This window comes from Pecten maximus, chromosome 2, assembly GCF_902652985.1.
Source record: "Pecten maximus chromosome 2, xPecMax1.1, whole genome shotgun sequence".
NCBI lineage: Eukaryota > Metazoa > Mollusca > Bivalvia > Pectinida > Pectinidae > Pecten > Pecten maximus.
Window position 1 is genome coordinate 30,879,879 of NC_047016.1, and position 22,367 is coordinate 30,902,245.

The following is a 22,367-nucleotide window of genomic DNA, read 5'->3' on the forward strand; positions in this document are numbered from 1 at the left end:
ACTGCGGTTGTGTCGAATATATTTTGTGGTCCCTCCCTTCTAAACTATACCAAAATTTCCATTTTTGTGTCGAACATCGAGGCGTCATGCTGTCTCAGGTAAAATTTGCTGGCCTCGTCTGATTGACCGAGTGTGACCGATCACCCGTAACGGTGTAAACAGAGCCTATTATTAGTTTCCGGCTGTCGGTTACGCATCATCCAATTGTTTATACAGGTGCTCAGGTGAAGTAAAACGTTCAGGTATACATAACTAAGAATAAAATGTGCACGTTTTAGTCTACAAACCAATGTGTTCTGTTTACTGTTTTGATGCACAAGGCCGCCTGAAAAAAATAAGGAAAAAGTAAACGATAAATTACATATCTTCCATCGAAAAATGCAAAGAAAAATACCTGTCTGTCATTGATTTATCTATATATGCCTAAATTCTGAATACGACGATGCAATAGTAACAATGATATGCGGAATGTTTTTACTCTGTTCAAAAGATTGTGGCAATGCATGATTATGCAGCCGATAAAACACTGACCGCGGCCTTCACCTTTGATACAAAATCAGCACGCGTACGGTCGATCAATTTTCCCGGACTGTTTATTGTTTAATATTGTTAAATTGGAGAACAATATAAACGGATTTAAAGATAGATAATATGAGTACAATATATACATTTATATTCTTATAATATATGTAACGTTTTCATAGAATATTATGCTGTCATTTGCGACTCCCGTGTGTAAATCGTGTGTCTATGTCAAAGACTATTTTACGCATGAACTTTGTTTTTATCTGTAACTGCACAATATTGTTTATTAGATAAAGGAATAATTGTTATCATGTACAATTAATTAATTTCTTTGTTATTATGTATTGCTTATTTTCGACTATCTTATCATGCAAGCACTTGTTCTGCATACAACCGATGATAGTTGGGTTTTGTCTCCGTATACAAACACGGATAAGTTGAACCATCGGATAAGTCGAATATTTTGCTTGGTCCCGTCGACTTCGACTTATCCGAGTTTTACTGTATTTGTATTTTAAGACTTGGTCAAGATATACACTCTGTCTAATGAACTGATTTATAGAGCGCATGTTCCTGACAAAGGGAGGTAACTTCAAAATCTTGTGACTATTAGGAGCAAGGATGAGAAAGCTTTTAAAATGATATATGTGTACTCAATTAACAATTTGCTATGTTAGCAAATGGACATAAAATATACACCCTATCTATTCAACAGATTTACAGAGTGGAAGTTCTTCACCAAGGGGAGATAATTCTGGAGACATGGATGAGTTTAATATGATGGTGCGGTCCCAGTTATACACAGCACAGATCCCAGGTGGTTTGATGAACGACACATTATTTGATGAAGGCCTGCGCATCGCTCAACAGTACGGCATGGCTGACTTCGCACAGGAACTCAAACAGATGCATCCGGTGGGCGAGGATTCCAATGAAAGTGGGGAGGGGGAGGGCAACACTAATGGTGTGAAACCCACAGAGAACGGACAGTCCCCTAAAAACAATGGTGACAGTGTGTCATCGGTAGAAAAGCCAAAATTGTTACCAATTAAACTGGCCACAACTAATGGCACTGACTTTGCCGTGAAGACCGAACCTGTCGATCCTGTGGAAGTGAACGGTAGTTGATACTTGGTTTTATACTGCGTTACGATTTTATAACTATTTACATGACCCACATTATTTCAACATTCCTGAATCGAAATAGAGTTTACAATGCACAGAGAAGAGGGAGTGAAAGGAACGTTACATTGACTGCTGGTTGTGTTTCAAATGATTTAATATATAAGAATGACAGATGATCGAAGATTTTTATTATTTTGAATGATAATGGAAAAAATGTGTAGGAGTTTATTCTCTCATGGTTTTGTGGCAACAGGTGTAATTCCTAAAGTAAGAAGGCTTCAAATGATCAAGTTTATTAGTTGAATTGAAATTTTCTCAATTTTACCAAACAATGTGTATAACAAAAAGTATTTTTCTTGAAAATTTGAAATGGCCTACAATTTTCTCAAAAAAAAAAAAAACAAACAAAAAAAAAAGGAAGAAAAAAAAAGAGGAAATATTTTCAATGTAACTATTTTTTCAAGATTTTATATTATCCCCGGAAATTCCTGAAAATCAGATTCGCATGAAAATAACAGTCTTTATGGTATGTGCGTGGCCAGCCCATAGAGACTCTGTTTGTGAAGTTTGTGTTTATATGGAAAAAAAGCCTGTAGGTTAGTCATCTATGTAAATCCTTTAAGACCGTTTAAGAGAATAGCTTCAATTAGAATGACAAAGTGCTTGTATTATAAATGTATGAATATGTGTGAAGTTATGTCAATGATGTTTTCCAACATTATGATACTTAATCATTAAAAAATGTCCTAGGCCCTTGTTGGTGTCCCGAGTAAGTTATGATCATGTGAAAATGCATACAGGAAGGGGTTGGATGTTATTTTGTTGTGTTTCACTTGTAGTGACAGATGTTGTATATATATGAAATATACAGAAGGTGCATGGTGGTTAGAGTTGAGTGATAATATTTAGTAGATCTCATACGATGTTGTTAGAATAAGGAGGCTTACTGGGTCCAATACGGTAACATAAATCCATTGATCTTAAACAAAAATCTGGTGATGTCTAGCTTTGTTGTAACAACTACTGTAGACAAGGTAATTTACGTGGGGATTAATGTCTAAAGGTAAACTATATGCGTGGGGGTTATTTCCTTGAATTTTTCTTCTTCACCTGTCCCATAAATTCCACACACATCACAAAATAATGCATGTGGGAAATGTTCATGGATGAATGGCCTTCGCACATTTATTGTAAATTTTCCGTTCATGGAAATTTCAATGTTTACAGTATTTGAAAACACGTCTGAGGAATTCCAAACCAAAGTGACTTTTTAATGGTAGCTTGAACATTTTCCCCTTTAATTATGCTACAATGTCTGTTACCATGTTTGTGTCTTCATTTTGGTAGAATTCAAATTGTGTTCTATTGTCATGTGTATGTCCCTGTATGGCTTTGGTGGTCTGTTATCATGATGTTTGAGTGAATATTTTAAAAATCATTGTCCACTTATCAGGTCTGGTTAGATTATGTTAACATAAAATATTTTCAGATTATTTCACTCAAAAAAGATGCCAAACTAAAACAACTCATATTGAAGAGGTTACTAGTAATGCCACTTACACAAGAAAAAACTCTGTAGGTAATGTACAGGTAAATGCTAGGAGGGGCCGCGGTGGCCGAGTGATTAAGGTGTCCCGACACTTTATCACTAGCCCTCCACCTCTGGGTTGTGAGTTCGAAACCCAAGTGGGGCAGTTGCCAGGTACTGACCGTAGGCCGGTGGTTATTCTCCGGGTACTCCGGCTTTCCTCCACCTCCAAAACCTAGCACATCCTTAAATGACCCTGGCTGTTAATAGGACGTTAAACAAAAACAAACAAACAAACATGTTAGGTTTTATGGGGTCTCTATAGCTGTGGTGTAAGGTCTACATTACTTCAGGTTACGTATATAGGTGCTTTTCCAAATTTTATTTTTGATATTGGTGGGAATAAAATTGTAATAAGTCCGTCAGTCAGATTTCAGATATGTAGTATAATGTAATTTGTAAGAATAAATATTTCTGATACAATATTGCTGACTCTGTACAACATATAGAGACCCTGATATCTGCATACAATACTGAACATATGATAGTTTGATGAACTATGTGTATAATGTTCATCTGTATTCCATGGGCATGGCCTTGTTAACTGGAGTTTAGTGGCATGTGGTTAAATTTACTGAAGATAACCACCATGTATATGGCCACATATACTTGCTGTAAGTGGTATGTATGTTGCTATATATATTTGCTGTAAGTGGCTTGTATATGGTCACATATACTTGTTGTCAGTGGCATGTATGTTGGCACATATACTGGCTGTCAGTGGCATGTATGTAGCCACATATACTTGTTGTCAGTGGCATGTATGTTGGCACATATACTGGCTGTAAGTGGCATGTATGTAGCCACATATACTGGTTGTCATTGGCATGTATGTAGCCACATATACTGGCTGTAAGTGGCATGTATGTAGCCACATATACTGGTTGTCATTGGCATGTATGTAGCCACATATACTGGTTGTAAGCAGTCTGTATGTGGCCACATACACTTATCGTTTCCTGTCATGTAGATTTAGATGTGAGAGAGAGGAGGTCCTGGTGTGAGACTTTAGATGTGAGAGAGAGGAGGTCCTAGTGTGAGACTTTAGATGTGAGAGAGGAGGAGGTCCAAGTGTGAGACTTTAGATGTGAGAGAGAGGATGTCCTAGTGTGAGACTTTAGATGTGAGAGAGAGGAGGTCCTAGTGTGAGACTTTAGATGTGAGAGAGAGGAGGTCCTAGTGTGAGACTTTAGATGTGAGAGAGAGGAGGTCCTAGTGTGAGACTTTAGATGTGAGAGAGAGGAGGTCCAAGTGTGAGACTTTAGATGTGAGAAGTGAGAGAGAGGAGGTCCTAGTGTGAGACTTTAGATGTGAGAGAGAGGAGGTCCTAGTGTGAGACTTTGGATGTGAGAGAGAGGAGGTCCTAGTGTGAGACTTCAGATGTGAGAGAGAGGAGGTCCTAGTGTGAGACTTTAGATGTGAGAGAGAGGAGGTCCGAGTGTGAGACTTTAGATGTGAGAGAGGAGGTCCTAGTGTGAGACTTTAGATGTAAGAGAGAGGAGGTCCAAGTGTGAGACTTTAGATGTGAGAGAGGAGGTCCTAGTGTGATGTGAGAGAAGAGGTCCTAGTGTGAGACTTTAGATGCGAGAGAGAGGAGGTCCAAGTGTGAGAAATTAGATGTGAGAGAGAGGAGGTCCTAGTGTGAGAGAGAGGAGGTCCTAGTGTGAGAGAGAGGAGGTCCTAGTGTGAGACTTAAGATGTGAGAGAGAGGAGGTCCTAGTGTGAGACTTTAGATGTGAGAAAGAGGAGGTCCAAGTGTGAGACTTTAGATGTGAGAGAGAGGAGGTCCTAGTGTGAGACTTTAGATGTGAGAGAGGAGGTCCTAGTGTGAGACTTTAGATGTGAGAGAGAAGGTCCTAGTGTGAGACTTTAGATGTGAGAGAGAGGAGGTCCTAGTGTGAGACTTTAGATGTGAGAGAGGAGGTCCTAGTGTGAGACTTCAGATGTGAGAGAGAGGAGGTCCTAGTGTGAGACTTTAGATGTGAGAGAGAGGAGGTCCTAGTGTGAGACTTGAGATGTGAGAGAGAGGAGGTCCAAGTGTGAGACTTTAGATGTGAGAGAGAGGTCCTAGTGTGAGACTTTAGATGTGAGAGAGAGGAGGTCCTAGTGTGAGACTTTAGATGTGAGAGAGAGGAGGTCCTAGTGTGAGACTTTAGATGTGAGAGAGAGGAGGTCCTAGTGTGAGACTTTAGATGTGAGAGAGAGGAGGTCCAAGTGTGAGACTTTAGATGTGAGAGAGGAGGAGGTCCTAGTGTGAGACTTTAGATGTGAGAGAGAGGAGGTCCTAGTGTGAGACGTTAGATGTGAGAGAGAGGAGGTCATAGTGTGAGACTTTAGATGTGAGAGGAGGAGGTCCTAGTGTGAGACATTCAACCATAGGGTCAGTAGCAGAACATATGAAGAGCAGTCCCTAACACAGCTTAAGAATCCAGTTTTTATTGTACTTTTGTCAAAATATCTATAGAAACCACCATATCCATGTGATTTCCCCCTGCTTTCTTGAGCAACGTATTGTGTAGTTACTGTTTTTGTTCTCAAATAAGCCCCCTCATATAGTGAAAAATGTAAGTTCTGAAGTTTGGGGAGATCTTATTGTGTAAAATAAAAGATGGCCTATATTTGGACAGGGGCTTATTTACAGATATATATGGTAACTTTACCGTAACAATTCTGTATTTGGAGTGAATATTATTTTATGAATTTAAAGCTATTCTTTATGCAAAGAGACATAATAAGCATGTTTTCAGCTTTTAATTGAAAATATAAAACTACCAAATCAAACGGTGAGTGTAAAAGATTGGGGAGGGCTTGTTTGTTAAACACTTAATGAAGAAAGGTAGCTTACTAGTGGACAGTTACTTATTAGTTGATAAATATGGTAGTAATTCTGACCACTCTTGATTGGTGGCTGTTCTATTTATAGAAGCATGAACGACTTCAGTGGATCTTTGTACTGTTTATCTGCATGTATGCAATTATTGTTTGTTGTGAATGGTGATTGTTGTTATAACCAAATGATAGTCCCAAGGAAGCGCAGATTCTACTGGAAATCTTGTAGTTTTGAAGGAACCTTTTCTTGTTTGTACCAAAAATTTTGAAGCAAAATGCTGTATTTTTCACAGATATTGTAAAAAACTATTTAATGTTGATAAAAAAAATTCAATTCCAAAAAAAAAAAAGAAAAAGAGTTTATAAGTGGTGGATCTCGATAAATCTGTACATTATTAGATAGAACAAAATGTGTGAATTCTTTTTCTATAAGAACGCTGTCAATGGGACACAACTCCGCTTCATTCAAGAAATGTTCATGTCTTTAATTGTTGAATAAGGGATTATGGTCCCTCTCGTGCCAGATTATTCCTATGTATCGTAGGTAAGGGAGAAAATTCCCTCTGATGCCAGATTGTTCCTATGTAGGTAAAGGGAGAAAATTCCCTCTGATGCCAGATTGTCCCTATGTATCGTAGGTAAGGGAGAAAATTCCCTCTGATGCCAGATTGTTCCTATGTATCGTAGGTAAGGGAGAAAATTCCCTCTGATGCCAGATTGTCCCTATGTATCGTAGGTAAGGGAGAAAATTCCCTCTGATGCCAGATTGTTCCTATGTATCGTAGGTAAGGGAGAAAATTCCCTCTGATGCCAGATTGTTCCTATGTATCGTAGGTAAGGGAGAAAATTCCCTCTGATGCCAGATTGTTCCTATGTATCGTAGGTAAGGGAGAAAATTCCCTCTCATGCCAGATTGTTCCTATGTATCGTAGGTAAGGGAGAAATTTCCCTCTCATGCCAGATTGTTCCTATGTATCGTATGTAAGGGAGAAAATTCCCCATCATACGAGATTGTTGATGTATATCGTATAACCATAGCTAATGGTGCCTTGTGAGTGAGAATTTTTGTTATTTATTTATGCATAATGTTTAATGTTTTGTCTGATCTTGAGCACACAAAAAGCAACTGCTCATTAAAAATAGATAAATCAATATTGTCTCATGTTGTCTGTTTTAAAGCTGTAATCATAGAAGCAATTTTCATGATTTACCTACGTGTTAGTCTCCTTCCAGTGAGACTGGGGACTATATAGGGTTCCTCTCTGTCCATCACACTAATGCCACAGTTTGTCAGTGCTCTAGCAGCTTCATTTTTGGGACCTGACTTAACTGTCAACAACTAAAATAACTTGCCATCAACTTTAACCAATTGTTGATGGACAGTCACAGAGGGTATACCGTAATAGGTCTTGTGATCATTCAATGGGAGTATAACAAGAGGCCCAATGGGCCTGTATCGCTCACCTGGCTCAACAGCAACTTTGAAGTTGATTGATGTCATTTCTACAGATACTATGCTGATTACCTCTTTATTCAAATATCATAGTAAGCTAGGTTTATTCATATTAATAAATTTTCTAGTCCTTCATTCCAGCATTCTATTGGCCTAATTTCAGGTCTCGGAGGCTCTTGGCTATCGCAAAATTATTGTTTACAGATTTAAGCCGATTTCATCCCTGTGACCTTGAATGCAGGTCAAGGTCATTTATTTGAACAAAATTGGTAGCACTTCACCCCAGCATGCTAAAAGCCTAATATCAAATACCTGGGCCTCTTGGTTATTAAGGAGAAGTCAATTGAAGATTATAGCCTATTTGAACAATGTGACCTTTAGTGACCTTGAATGAAGGTCATTTATTTGAACAAACTTTGGAGCACTTCACCCCAGCATGCTACAGACCCAATACCAAGTCCCTTGGCCTCTTGGTTATTGAGAAGAAGTCATTTGAAGATTATAGCATATTTGACCCATGTGACCTTGACTGTAGGTCAAGGTCATTTATTTGAATAAACTTTGTAGCCCTTCACCCCAGCATGCTACAGGCCCAATATCAAGTCCCTGGGCCTCTTGGTTATTGAGAAGAAGTCGTTTGAAGATTATAGCCTATTTGACCCATGTGACCTTGAATGAAGGTCAAGGTCATTTATTTGAACAAACTTTGTAGCCCTTCTCCCCAGCATGCTACAGGCCCAATATCAAGTCCCTGGGCCTCTTGGTTATTGAGAAGAAGTTGTTTGAAGATTATAGCCTATTGGACCCATGTGACCTTGAATGAAGGTCAAGGTCATTTATTTGAACAAACTTTGTAGCCCTTCACCCCAGCATGCTACAGGCCCAATATCAAGTCCCTGGGCCTCTTGGTTATTGAGAAGAAGTTGTTTGAATGAAAAAGTTGACGCCGGACGGACGGACGACGGACGCCGCACCACGGCATAAGCTCACTTGCCCTTCGGGCAGGTGAGCTAAAAATTGTAGGTGTAATGTTTACTTTTCAATCATGGTGAAGGTCTTTGTTTAACTTTTAAATTTGCAAAAATAAGCAAAATCAACAAATATTTTGAAGTACAATGTAGTAATCAAATTTATTAAACTATCAAGCATTTTGATTGCTTTATTTAATAAACAAAATCAACAAAACCATATAAGATGTTTCTGAGTTATGCATAGTAAAGTTCTCAATTACAAATAGCATCTATACTTTATATTGCTTCATAACTAGTATGACACCAAGGCCTCTTTATGACATACATTTACCATCACAGTTAAAACAAAAGGCACAAATACTGGCTTTAGAAAGCCTAATGCTTATAATGAAACAGTGATTTATTGTTACAGATCTGTATCGCATATTAAAATCGAAAGTTGTACCGACATCTTCTAATTTTGACCTTACCATGATTGGCTCGACTCCAATTATAAATAAAACATCTGTGACAATTCATGGATATGGACATTTCAGCTGCGTAGTTATATAGTCTTAGAGCTAGCTATTACGGCTGTACAGTTGATGTCTATGTACCAAAGTTCAGCAATGTCGAGCGAGGTCAGCTCTTGGGTGGGCGACTGGAGGGCGGTTAGCTCTTGGGTGGGTGACTGGAGGGCGATTAGCTCTTGGGTGGGCGACTGGAGGGCGGTTAGCTCTTGGGTGGGTGACTGGAGGGCGATTAGCTCTTGGGTGGGTAACTGGAGAGCGGTTAGCTCTTGGGTGGGCGACTGGAGGGCGGTTAGCTCTACGATGAGTGACTGCTCCGTTGTTCCCCCAGTGCACGTTACACATCTATACAGCAGAATTTCAATTTAAAACAATATATCACAAATGACACTGATATATCTAGATTTAGTTTTAACAATGAATTGCGAAAAATCTCCCTGCACGTCGATACAGACTCATTCCAGGTATTCTTGTGCTTGTCCAACATGTAAACTTTGATAAAAATATCTTAAAATGAATCGGTAAAGTGATGGCAAGTCTATGAACAGAACACTACAGCATCACAAGTTGAAAATTATATTCATGTACGAATTTGTCATGACTGACAACATCAAATTATCAGTTTGGCAATCTGTAAAAATCTATATTTTATCTTGAGCAGATCAATAACAAGAGGCCCCATGCTCATTGTTCACTTGTCATTTATTTCTCTGGTGGTTCTTTGGACTTTCAGTTCATCAAAAGAAATTTTTTCTGTATTTTAACAAATTTGACTCCTTGAATAAGTGTTGAAGGAATTTCCTTTAGCAAACTTTGTCCTGTGTCATCCCAGTAACATACCAGTGAGGTATCTTTATTCTAGGCCTTCCAGTTAATCAGAATTAGCCATTTTAGATTTTTAACATATGACCTTGAATACAGGTCAAGATTATTTTCTTTAGCAAAATTTATCTTGCATTATCCAACAAACCTACCAGTCAATTATTTTGATTTCCTAGGCCTTTTAGTTAATCGGAAGAAGTGTTTTAACAAAGTTGACCTCTTTGACCTTTAATATAGATCACATTCATTTCTTTTCGTAAACTTTGTGGGGCTCCATCCCAGGAACCTACCAGACAAATATGTGATTCTAGCTAAGTCTTTTGAGAAGAAGTTGATTAAATGAAAACGTTGACGCTTGCAGGACGCCAGATGCCAGACGCTGCACCATAGCATAAGTGTACTTGGCCCCAGGGGCCAGGTGAGCTAAAATTACTCAACCTCACAAAACTAATACAATCACAATCATATACTATCTGTTTTATGTATAAATATATTGTATGTCAAGTCATACCTTTAAAGTGTAGAAATAAAATACTGATATGTAATGCAGGTAGATAATTTATGTACTTTATGAAATCAAAAGCACAAAAAAAACCTGTTCAATGTAAATCCTAGGGGTCCTAGCAGTGAATCAATATTATGACACAATGTTTCCATACCTAGAATTTGTAATAGATAATCAGGAAATTTCATCTACAAATCGTGAACACCCCGGCTGAACATCAATATATTTAATTTAGTATCAATGTTTAATTAACCATTTTCTTATATTGCAAATGAACAACATCACAGTTTTTGCGTAAATCTGAAAAGAATAAGAGAATCTGCTTATTTATACTTAAATATATATTGTAAACGATATCCTGTTATATCGGGGAAGCAAGCCTCCGATTAATACTGATTATACAGATAAATACGGTATGTGTGAAAGGTCACTAACTTCAGTCGGTGGTGATAAACTCACTCAAAATAACAAAACTCCTGTCACCAACCTCACAGACTGTTGTGATTAAACTCACTCAAAAATTACAAAACTCCTGACACCAACCTCACAGACTGTTGTGATAAAACTCACTCAAAAATAACAAAACTCCTGTCACCAACTTAAGACTGGTGATAAAACTCACTTAAAAATTACAAAACTCCTGTCACCAACCTCACAGTCTGTGGTGATAAAACTTGGTCAAAATAATAAAACTCCTGTCACCAACCTCAGACTGGTGATAAAACTCACTTAAAAATAAAACTCCTGTCACCAACCTCACAGTCTGTTGTGATAAAACTCTCTAAAAATAACAAAATTTTTGTCACCAACCTCACAGACTGGTGATAAAACTCGCTCAAAAATAATAAAACTTCTGTCACCAAACTCACTGGTTGTGGCGAGAAAACTCAAGTATAATAATGAAACTCTTTGTCAAAATGACGAAGCTCTAGCATTCCAAGGGAGGTAATTTCCTCAATTTTCCCTCTAAATATATATGTAAGTATTATATATATATATTAAAAGTTAATACATATCTACAGCAAATTGGATTTTATCCCGAACAAAAGCAGATCAGTTCTCTATGACAAATATTGCAAAATAGAAAATTATGTATAAAAATAATTTTTATCAAATGAGATAAAAAATAAATTAGAAATTACCATGTATATAAACAATTACAAAGACATATGAAAATAAAAATAAAGGATATTTAATAAATTTTCATTTCATATGAGATTTTGTGAACAGTTCTTAGAAGTTTTCATTTTTGGCGAGAATTGGCAAGTAAAAATAACAACTTTGAGAATCATAAAATCTCCTATGAAATGAAAACAAATTTAAGACACTTTTTCATCACACAACAAGAAAACTTCCATTTTGACATGTTTTATATCAGTGGTCAAAATTTTGAGCAAGCTTAATCAAATGGAGACAGCCATTTTGTTGCATCATTGACAGAATTTGCTGTCACTTCATTGTCCATATAATGACATCACAATCAATTTCTGACTGGCTCAGCCAATGAAAAACACTCCAGGCCAACTCGATTTGCACTCTTCTCCTTCTAGGATATAACTTCCTGTCACTCGATTGGTAGGTCTTCTGTTTCTGGAAGATCTTCTACCTCTTCCATCTCGAAGCTGGAAGATTTATCTTCCAAGATGGTGGCGACCATGAGTGATGAGTTTCACTAGAGAAGGATTTATGCACATACATGCACAGGTTTGTGTTACAGTGTTTGAGAAAACTTAAAAACTTGTTTGTTTTGGGTTATTTTCTTCTGGTTTACTCGATTTACACATAACGGAATGCAATCTTCTGAGAAGGTTTCTCTTCCGAGAAGAGTGCATATCGAGTTGGCCTCCTGGTATAATACACTAGTGACGTAAGTATTACACAGGCAAATTCACTGGATAACTGGCTGATTATGTGATTAAAGAAACTAATTTGTAGAAGTTTTAATCGAAGTTATCTTAATGCAGGGAGAAAAAGGAAGTAGGTTTACATTTTTACATGGAATGCCCAAGATTACACAAATACATTTCAATGTATCTGAATAATAATATTATATAGATATACTGTATATATCTTAGGAATTGTTCCTGAATCAAACAATCACAATATATAAAGATATTTCACTACATACAATTTCAATCTTTCTCTTCACACGATAAATAATATAAAAATATCATAAGTGGATGATCGACTTGTATATATGTATACAATATATGTACATATGTTTATGTATACGATATATATACACATGTATATGATACATATGATACATATAAACCCCACATATACATAAGAAGATTTACATATAATTATACTCCACATGAATGAAGTGATAATATTTTAATTAGCACCCTGTATACATTTAGGACATGTGTAACTAATGATGAGTATTGCTAAAAAAAAACAAAAAAAAACGAAAGCTGAATCAATAATTCTCAAAATACAAATTCATGTAATCTGTAGAGTGTGTTGACAAGTCCATACTACAACACAACTACCGATATACAAATGTACTAGTAAAACTGATACTTTTTGAGAGACTGAGCTCAACACAAAAATTTAAAGTCATGATCGACTCCCAGCATCCCTGATTTCCAGAGTAACTGGATTATAAATTGCGGATTATATTTCGTAAATGAAGGCTGTGTTGAGATATCCAGTACATGATCTAACAATATACCAAGTTTGGTTAGTTTGATTTATACAATTTGAGCAACTTTAAAATAATGATGTCAGTATTGGAAAAGTTATAGCAGTTCAGCCAACTCCCCTGATTTCACCAGATCGACCCTACATTGGCCATTGTTAAAGATGCTGAAATCATCAAATATTTCTTAACCCAAAATTTAAAATCTTTTGGGGCCAAATATAACCCACTAGTGAAAAATATCACTTTTATAGAATGAATAATTTTTGATATTTCACTGGTAAAAATGTAATAAATATATCTTATTCTCACAATTTATTTGTATTTCATAATTACACAACTTATTTGATTGGAACTACATGTATAACAGATAATTTAACAGAACACACAATTTGATTGGAAATATAACAGGTAAGTGGCAAGTAATACATATTTTGTATTGTAAATTACTCTAACAGATAAGGTTTTAGAAAATAACAGTAACCAATAAATGGTAAATAACACATACTTTGGTGGCAATATGGTTAAAGCACATATAGTTTTATAGAAAATAACAAAAAAAAGAAAAAAAAAAACAACAAACAAACAAACAAACAAAAAAATAACAACAGAAAACAAATACCAGCAGTAAGTATTGAGAACCCTAATGGAGCTCAGTTTTAACCACTTCTGGCATATTAATCTAGGATTCTTCAATTCAAGGACACAGAATATTTTTGTTTAAGCAAAGTACTTTGACATGTACAGTCGAATCTGTCCAAACGACCATCTGTACTTCTTCAATAACAGGACATTCTTTATAAAGTCTGAGATTTGTAGGTACAGTATAACAATTAATTTTGCATTTGACAGGTATGTAATGTTTGCTATTTGCTTCCAAAATCATGTAAGCTATTTTTTGGCATTCTTAATTTTTGCAGTTTGGCTACATTCTTCATAACCCCCAAAATGACAATGACATATGTGTGATTTAATTGTTTGCAGTTGTGTACACATCCTCAAAAACAATTGTTACCTTAAAACAAAAGTAACCAATTATACAGTAAATTACACTTGATATATAGATACTGGGTGAATACAATCTGAAGCTCATTGTTGATGTGTATATTTAGCTTCCCTAAATCATAATTGGTTCCAATCCAGTACATATTAATATAAAGACCAGAACAATCTCTGCATTTACTGGAAAATTCTCTGGGATATCTAAACTGGTATAATTACTTTATAAAGTTGATATTGATAACTGTATATATTGAAGAATATATTAAGTCATACATCTATATATGTAGGTCTAATGTAATGGAATATTCAATTTAATTCTACACAACATCAGTTGTTAAAATTTTAACTATTGAAGAGAAAATACCAGTGGTCAAAGTCAAAACCTTTCATCTATGAATCTCATACTTAACTAATGTGTAGCCATGACTATATCATAATGAAATAGGAACATTCTGCAAAGGGAAGTAACTCTAAAAGCAAACGGAAGTATCTCTAAAAGCAAACGGAAGTAACTCTTTCAAAAAAACAGTTTTAGAGAAAATAATCGAAAGCCTATTTCAGAATGGGACTCTCTTTATAATTTTATCGGAAACACTGATACCCTGTACCTTTAATAGGATAACAAAACTTGTTGAGTAACACATTCACATCAACAGAATATATACTAACATACCTGGTCAGTCTGTGTCAAAGGCAACTCTGACCCCAACATACAAAACACAGAGATCACTCTAAAACAATCAACAACTTATATGTTAAATTTCTCTCTGTGAACTAGGAAAAAATAAAACTAGCAAATATCACAACCAGACATAACAACAGGTTAAAGGATAATGTGAAACGTAGGTAATATCTGGGTTATTTTTGAGTCAGCACACGGACACTGTCCCCGACTCTCAGCCTCCCTCCAGGGGAGCTCACCAGTGATTGAAGGTGTATACCAAAAGGCACCTGTAGTAAAAAGAATTTTATTTAATCTTCTGGTTACAAATACAAATGTTGTCCTTATTAGGTTTCTTGTAATTTCTTTTGAAATTGTGAAATATGACAAATGCATTTTTTTTTTATAAAATTTGAAATAATAATTTTTTTTTTAAAATATATGTAAACAAAATGAACAATCATCTTATTTTAATGCTTTTCACGTTGAAAACCTTCCACTAAGACTGTGCTGAATACATTTTCTTGCTATTTATTTTGACTATAACTAACTATAAGTACTTCGTGTGCACCAATTCATCATTGGGATTCTCAGTTTAAATCCTGTTACAGTTCCTAATTGTCAATATTATTTCTGTGAGTTATATTAAAGACTACAAAATGTATAAGACTATTTCAGTGTTTATCATAAAAATGATCAGGCAGCAGAAATTTAGGATGAATTTTGAAATAAACATTTTATATGTATAATACCTTCCTGCCCCTCCAGGAGGCGAGAGACCTTAAGGGCTCCAGGCCTCTCTGACCTGTAGACTGATCAACACAGATCATCTGGCATCTACTGCACCCACCCTGACTCTGAAACAGGTAAAGGGAGACAATCACAGCTAAAGACAATTCTGGTGACCAAATCTTTATTGACCATGTGATATATACCCTGTAAGACTGGAAATCAAGGACGCTATACTCTTCAACATGAGTTGCTTACCTCAATCTTTAAATTACTTACAGTATAATCAGCAGATTACAACTAAGCTTCAAGATCAGCGTGATGATTTTAATTTTCCATTTCTAGATAGTAACATCCCTGTTTCTCCTACCTACAGTGTTTGCATGCCCAAGTTGATTCGATATTCAATGAATTATTTTCATTATTACAATTTCCATGGCTGATGTTGACTTCTAACAACAGAAGGTTTTGAGAGATGTTGGTTCATGAAGACTATATATATGGGCAAGTTTTATTTTGAACATCATGATCTAATTTGGAACTATTCTATTTATTTGTGTGATATGAAGACAAATGTGTTTGATACTAATGTTGATATGCCTTGTAATGGCATAATTGTTTTGAGAATGTGACTTGGACAGGTTTTTACCTAGATTTGTATGGCCGGTGATGTCAATTTGACCTAGATTTTTATAGCAATTAAGTGTTGTGACCAAGATTTTTATGGAGAGTGTCATTGATTTGACCTAGATTTTTATGAAGGGTGTTTGTCATCGATTTGATCTAGATTTTTATAGAGGGTGTCGTGACCTATATTATTATGAAGCGTGTCATTGATGAAGCAGAAGATGATTACTGTATCAGAACAACTGGACTTATTTACTTGGTACTCTGAAAGGAGGTCTCCAGAAAAATATATAATTTTTGTACATATTTTGGCCATGTTTTATTGATATTTAGTTGGAATTACGGTTTCTTTTTAATGACAGTATTTAGTGTTGTTTTTAGAACAATATTGTTGCTTATAGATCTAGTTATGATGTTTAAGTAGAAACCAATACATGTAGTCACATATTCCATAACTTTAACTGATACTAGTATATCACACACAGAACAGTGATATAACCAGGTTTGAGATCGGTAGAATTCTTATGATCCATAAGATGTACATGTTTTTATTAAATGATACATTGTACTTACAAAAAATGTATTCTCTCCTATTTCAATGCTGTTCCATGAATCTTCCTGAAAAGCCTGGCCTCCTGCGATGATGAAATTACCACGGAAACGACCAATCAAGCTTTCTATACCTAAGAATATGAAAATAATTTGACAAAAATTTATCATGGAAAGCATTAATTTGAGAAATCATTTGCATAATTACACTGTATGTATGTTGGAGAATTGATAACTTATAGATAAACAAAAGTGATTAGTGGACAGAAAGAGATTGGAAAGATGGATAGAGAGATAGGAGTGATAGATAGACTGAAAGAATAATTGACAGAAAGACAGAAAGAACAATAGATAGACAGAAGGCAATGATGGACAGAGAGAGATCAGAATAATGGACAGAAATATGTGAGATGGAAAGATAGATAGAAGAAATGTTGGACAGAGAAAGATCAGAATGATGGACAGAGATCAGATTGATCGATAGAGAGACTAAAGGAATGATGGACAGAGATACACAAGGAACAATAGGTAGATAGACAGAGGAGACCTGAAAGATGGACAGAGAGATAAGTTTGATGGATAGATACACAGAAGGAATGAAGGAAAGAGACATAAGCAATGATGGATAGAGAGACAGAAGGAAAGAAGGATAGAGATACAGAAGGAATGATCGATAGAGAGAAGGCAAAAGGAATGAGAGCCAAATACATCACCCATTTACCTGGTATACCCTGAGTTTCCTCTGTAGAGGAATTTTCCTCTAGTTGTCGTTTCAGGATTCTGTCTTGTAAGCATTTGCACACTTTGACAGGATATCAGCAAATACTGGGATTCATTAGCCAGTGATAAACTACATGTTTCCTTGGAGCTGGCTATAAATAGAACAAGAATTACATTTATTCATACAACATTCAATATTGGTGGCCATCTTGGATTTTGGGACCAACCCGAAAAATAACAACACTTGGTCAGGACCATTTCAGGATCATTTCAGGTAAGTGAGAGATGAATCCCACAGGTGGAATTTGAGAAGAAGATTGAAATAGGTGTTGCTCAGGAAAAGCATGATAGCGCAATCATGTTACAAAATGGCTTGCCATGTCAAGGTTTTTACCAGGCTGAAAAATAACAACACTTTGTTGGTTCCCCTCACCAACATTATTGTTGGACATAATGGCTACATCCATGCACTTGAGCAGGTCTGAAGGGAAAAGGGTAAAATCTGAAATTAATTTGTATGGGAAAGTCAAAAATAGGATATCATTAAAAGTGATTACAGTATGTATGAAGTACCTTCACGTGAATCCTGGAGTTTACTAGTGCGTTGGTCTGTCTTGGTCTGCTGAATTAACCGACATCCTGATCGCTGTAATGCCACACTGATCCAGTCTGCTACAGCATCTCCACAATCTATCCCACTCACCCTATGTAAAAATACAAAGATCTTCAAGGATCCTGATGAGGTCTAAAAGAGTTACAATGACCCTGATAAGATGAGGGCTACAATGACCCTGACTACAAAGATATTCAATGACTCCAATTAGATAAAAAAAAAAAAGGGCCAAAGTGACCTTGAATACATTCAAAAGTGCTGCAATGGCCCCAACTACAAATACAGATGTCTACAATGACCCTGATTTCAGATCTACCCAGAGCTATCAAAGTCCATCTGGGCATTAATGGGAACAAGGGCTCAACTGGCCTTGTTTAGAGACACAAGTTTTAACTGGATACAAGGGCTCAACAGGCCTTGTTTAGAGACACAAATTTGCCTGGATACAAGGGTTGAACTGGCTTTGAACAGACACAAGTTTGACTGGACACAAGGGCTCAACTGGCTTTGAACAGACACAATTTTGACTGGATACAAGGGCTCAACAGGCCTTGTATAGAGATACAAATTATACTGGACACAAGGGCTCAACAGGCCTTGTATAGAGATACAAATTTTACTGGAAACAAGGGCTCAACAGGCCTTGTATAGAGATACAAATTTTACTGGACACAAGGGCTCAACAGGCCTTGTATAGAGATACAAATTTTACTGGACACAAGGGCTCAATTGGCTTTGTATAGAGACATAAGCTTTAATTCCAATTATTTAATATTCTAACAATTGGTTATCCCCTTTTACTATTACTGCCAGTTTTCAAGACAGCTGAGAGTCTTCAATAATTTATTCTACTTTTTGAGAACTATTTAATCAATTTATATAGTAATTACACTGTTGTATAAAGTCAGGCTAATGGGCAATTACCTTTGACCTATTGGTAGGATATCAACTTGGGAGAACAATAGTCGCTACTTCCTATTACAGATTTGATGCATGGCCATTGGCCAATCAAAGTGAAAGCTATAGGAGACCGTGAGGCTTCCTTGGAAATATTAAAACTTGGGTTGTGGTTCTCTTAGGGGATGAAGATTGTGAAGGATGGATTAGTGCAAAGGTGGAGAGTAACAGGTCACCTTACGGTATTAGCTTAAGCCAAGAGGTCACCACTACATTAGAGGCCCAGCATGGGCAGGGCATTTTCATTTTTTTTTCATTTACACAGATAGTCTAACATTTATAAAAAAAGGTGTTGATGGGCCTATTCTCAGTTTCAGTACAGACTTCTGTTTGTAGAAATGACCTCCTTCAAGTTGAAAATGATCCTTTAAAGTTTAAAGATCATGACTTAATTGAATAGAAATATCAACATTATTTTACGTACCGATCTCCACACACTTTGCTAGTACAGGCTTCTATAGGGGTCTGGTGGGTGTCACAGTTTAAGGGTAGGTAGAACGATGTCATTTCTAAAATAAAACAAGATCCTTAACATACCTAATAAAGATATATTTCAGCAAAAATAATCAACTTTTAAAGAACAAATTGGAAAGTGTTCTAAATTAAAGCTTCAGTGAAATAAATTTCGATCATGCAGATAAGAAACTATATGGTATTTATATCTATGCTGCAAGTCCTACTGGAAGACTACCAGTAGATACAAATGAATCACAGTCATTTTAGCTCTTTTCCTGCCATCTCATATCAAGTGAGACCATCATAAGATGCAATCATCTAGATGATGTCAAGGCTAGTCAAAGATGCAAGTTTTTCAAAATGGAAGAGGACAAAATAGAATTAATATGAAGCCAATTAAAGTAGACATATAATGACCAACTAGTGAGCCAGAGGTACCATTTGTCATAAATTAGTGCTATACCTCTAACATTATAAAGTGTCCAAACTGTTTTCCAACCATACACTGTCTATATAATAAATGTAATTTGTGTGTTTAGATATTTATAAAATGTACATACCAGGGTATTCTAGTTTCAATGTCTGATCCCGTAGGTCTAATGTTGGTCGGATTAGACATAGATTTGTCTCCCTTTTTTGGCTCAGTACAACACCACTTTCTGAGATAATCATCCAGTCACGGTCGTATAGCAACCCCCGCTTTCCAAAACTCCATTCTTTAACCTGATGACGGGGGAAAAAGAATTACCTTAATCCTTGAGTTTAAAATCAAAGCTGGAGGTGACGAATAGCAACTTCAAACAGTTGAAATTTTTATTTATTGGAACGTTTGTAGATATAACTAGAATTTCTGAGATATAATATTTAATAATGATGGTGTTCTCCTTCTTGGTTTAAGACTATCGTATTAAACTAGAGCTGTAAGCTAAATAAAATCCCTTAGGCTCATTTTAAAGACTAAAACAGTTATTGATGTATTTCTGAATGAAAACACATTACAACATTAATATCCCTGGAGTAACAGATTATATTTAAGCTGATGGTATCTTCTGGGGGTTGTACCAGATTAATGAAAGTGGAGGTGTCGTCTGCTCCAGCCAAGGTGAGAAGATGACTGAATTCAATTCTAACCATGGTGTGCAATATATTTCCCTTAGTTGTACTGACATGATTACAATAGTCTGATAAAAACTATTTGGGAATTATACTGGTTATAGATTTGTGAGAATCTATGGCGTCTGAATTGAGATGAGGGGGCCCATAGTTTCTCACACATGTATGACCATGTTTTAAATAAAGCAATGCCAAATTGAATTTGTGTGGCCTAGCTGTAATGACCTGTCAATTTTATACATTCTTGCACACATCACACCTCAGTGTTCATACTGTACTGGTCATTTATCTGATGAAGTAACAAGAATTAGTCACCAAAACATCATGTACAAAATCAAAAGCTGGTTGATAATTATGAAAGTCTATAGAAATATATAATTATCAAGCAGAAGAAAGTGAAATAAGATCATATAATGAAAACCTACCATCTACTATTCTCCTTTTTTTAAATGTGTTTGCCTTCCATAAACAACACTTCACTAAAATTAACAAGCAAATTCTTCGAACTTATATCCCCTGTTTTTAGTTTATCAAGGAGACAAAGCTCCATGCTTTAAAAAACCTTGTTACCAAGTTTGGAGAAAATCTGTTAACATTTGTAGCAGTTATTACAAGGAAATGAAGCATGACCGATTGACAGATTGACAGACAAACCAAAACTAATATCCCCCATTTCGGGAAAGTGAGGGATAAAAAGCTTCTTGTCAGCACAGGTCGAGTAAGAGACACCATCTTGTAAAAGGACTGGCAATTGTATGCTACTGTTTCTACCAGGAACTGTGTCACACACCTCAAACTTACAAGCTCTGCCACTTAACTGAGTCCAAAGGGAAAAGCACATACTTAAAATCTGAACACATCTGACCATAATACATGAACTTGTAGCATACCTCCATTGCTCCACAGGATTTTACAGGATACAGCATGATTCCTGTAAGTCTTCTAGTGTTTTCATCACAGCTTTCTAAGATATGATCCATTTGCAAGGGTGACAGTGTCAGTAATCCTGATTGGTCAGATTTTTCATTTACCATCATTCCCAAAACCTGTTCTGATTGGCAGTCTATGAACTCTTCATCTGATGAGAGATCCGACCCTGAGTTGTCCAGATCTGATGTTTGTCCGCCTCTTCCTGATTCTATATGTGTTTTAAGATCAGAACCATGCCAATGGAAATCTCGGAGGGACAAGTTCAGAAAGTTGATCTTTTCTCCAGATTTTTCTTGAAAGCAAGCACATATGAAATTCAAACAGACCTGTGCATCCCTGAGAATAGAAGAGTAGCCAAAAGATATCCGAACAGACCCTGTAGGAAATCCGTCGATCAGATCCCTGTTGTCACCACATTTGTGGCCGGCCTAGAAGAGGAAGACAATAATATCTATTAGTTTCATAAAGCATGCATATTAGTAATAGAAGAAACAACAGGCCCAGGAACCTTAACCGTCACCTGATGGCCTAAAAGATCACATGAGTTCTAAAATACCTACTGATAGTTGATGTTTTTGTTTTTAAATTAAGATTTCAACACATTTGATCCATGTGACCTTAAAAGTGGGTCAAGGTCATTCATTTAAACAAACTTGGTAACCCATCCTCCCTGCATGCCAATGGCCCAATATCACTTCATCTCAGGTGACCGAAAAATTTGCGACCGGGAGCTGAACTTCGGACCTCCAAACTGAGCTGCCTAGGCGATGGCATTCAGCCCTGCTCAAACCTGCCACACATACATGATTACGACAAATATACTTCTTTCTTAATTACATAATTAAGTAATTGAAACAAACTGTCTATAGTCTACATGCTACTGTTTTACTCGATAAATTTTACGATCAAGGGGAGGTAATTCAGCCCAGTTACAGTAGTTAGTCCAGCCACCCCTATATATACCCTCATCATAACAAAACAAGGAATTTCAAAGGAGTAAAAAAGCTAAATTCAAAACACACACATTCAAAATTGGATT

The 22,367-nt window shown here is 36.2% G+C and overlaps 2 protein-coding genes across 10 annotated transcripts in view; one reads left to right on the top strand and one right to left on the bottom strand.

The window, feature by feature from the left end:
• LOC117321768 (NGFI-A-binding protein homolog) overlaps positions 1–7,219 on the top strand; it is a 63,299-nt gene extending 56,080 nt beyond the window's left edge. Inside the window, exons 10-12 of one of the 9 annotated variants that reach the window (XM_033876292.1) lie at positions 1,241–4,266; positions 4,527–4,893; positions 4,952–7,219. In XM_033876292.1, coding sequence (XP_033732183.1) covers positions 1,241–1,653 — 413 coding nt within the window. In that variant the 3' untranslated portion in view covers positions 1,654–4,266; positions 4,527–4,893; positions 4,952–7,219. The other 8 variants (XM_033876288.1, XM_033876289.1, XM_033876295.1 and 5 more) reach the window with 8 other exon arrangements.
• Positions 7,220–13,995: 6,776 nt separating this feature from the next.
• The window catches only part of LOC117321770 (molybdenum cofactor sulfurase 3-like), a 62,158-nt gene continuing 53,786 nt past the window's right edge, over positions 13,996–22,367 (bottom strand). The window contains 8 exon segments of the mRNA XM_033876297.1: positions 13,996–14,924; positions 15,387–15,491; positions 16,564–16,673; positions 17,261–17,411; positions 17,833–17,963; positions 19,254–19,338; positions 19,846–20,008; positions 21,289–21,756. Of these exon segments, the coding sequence (XP_033732188.1) occupies positions 16,640–16,673; positions 17,261–17,411; positions 17,833–17,963; positions 19,254–19,338; positions 19,846–20,008; positions 21,289–21,756 (1,032 nt within the window). The 3' untranslated portion in view covers positions 13,996–14,924; positions 15,387–15,491; positions 16,564–16,639.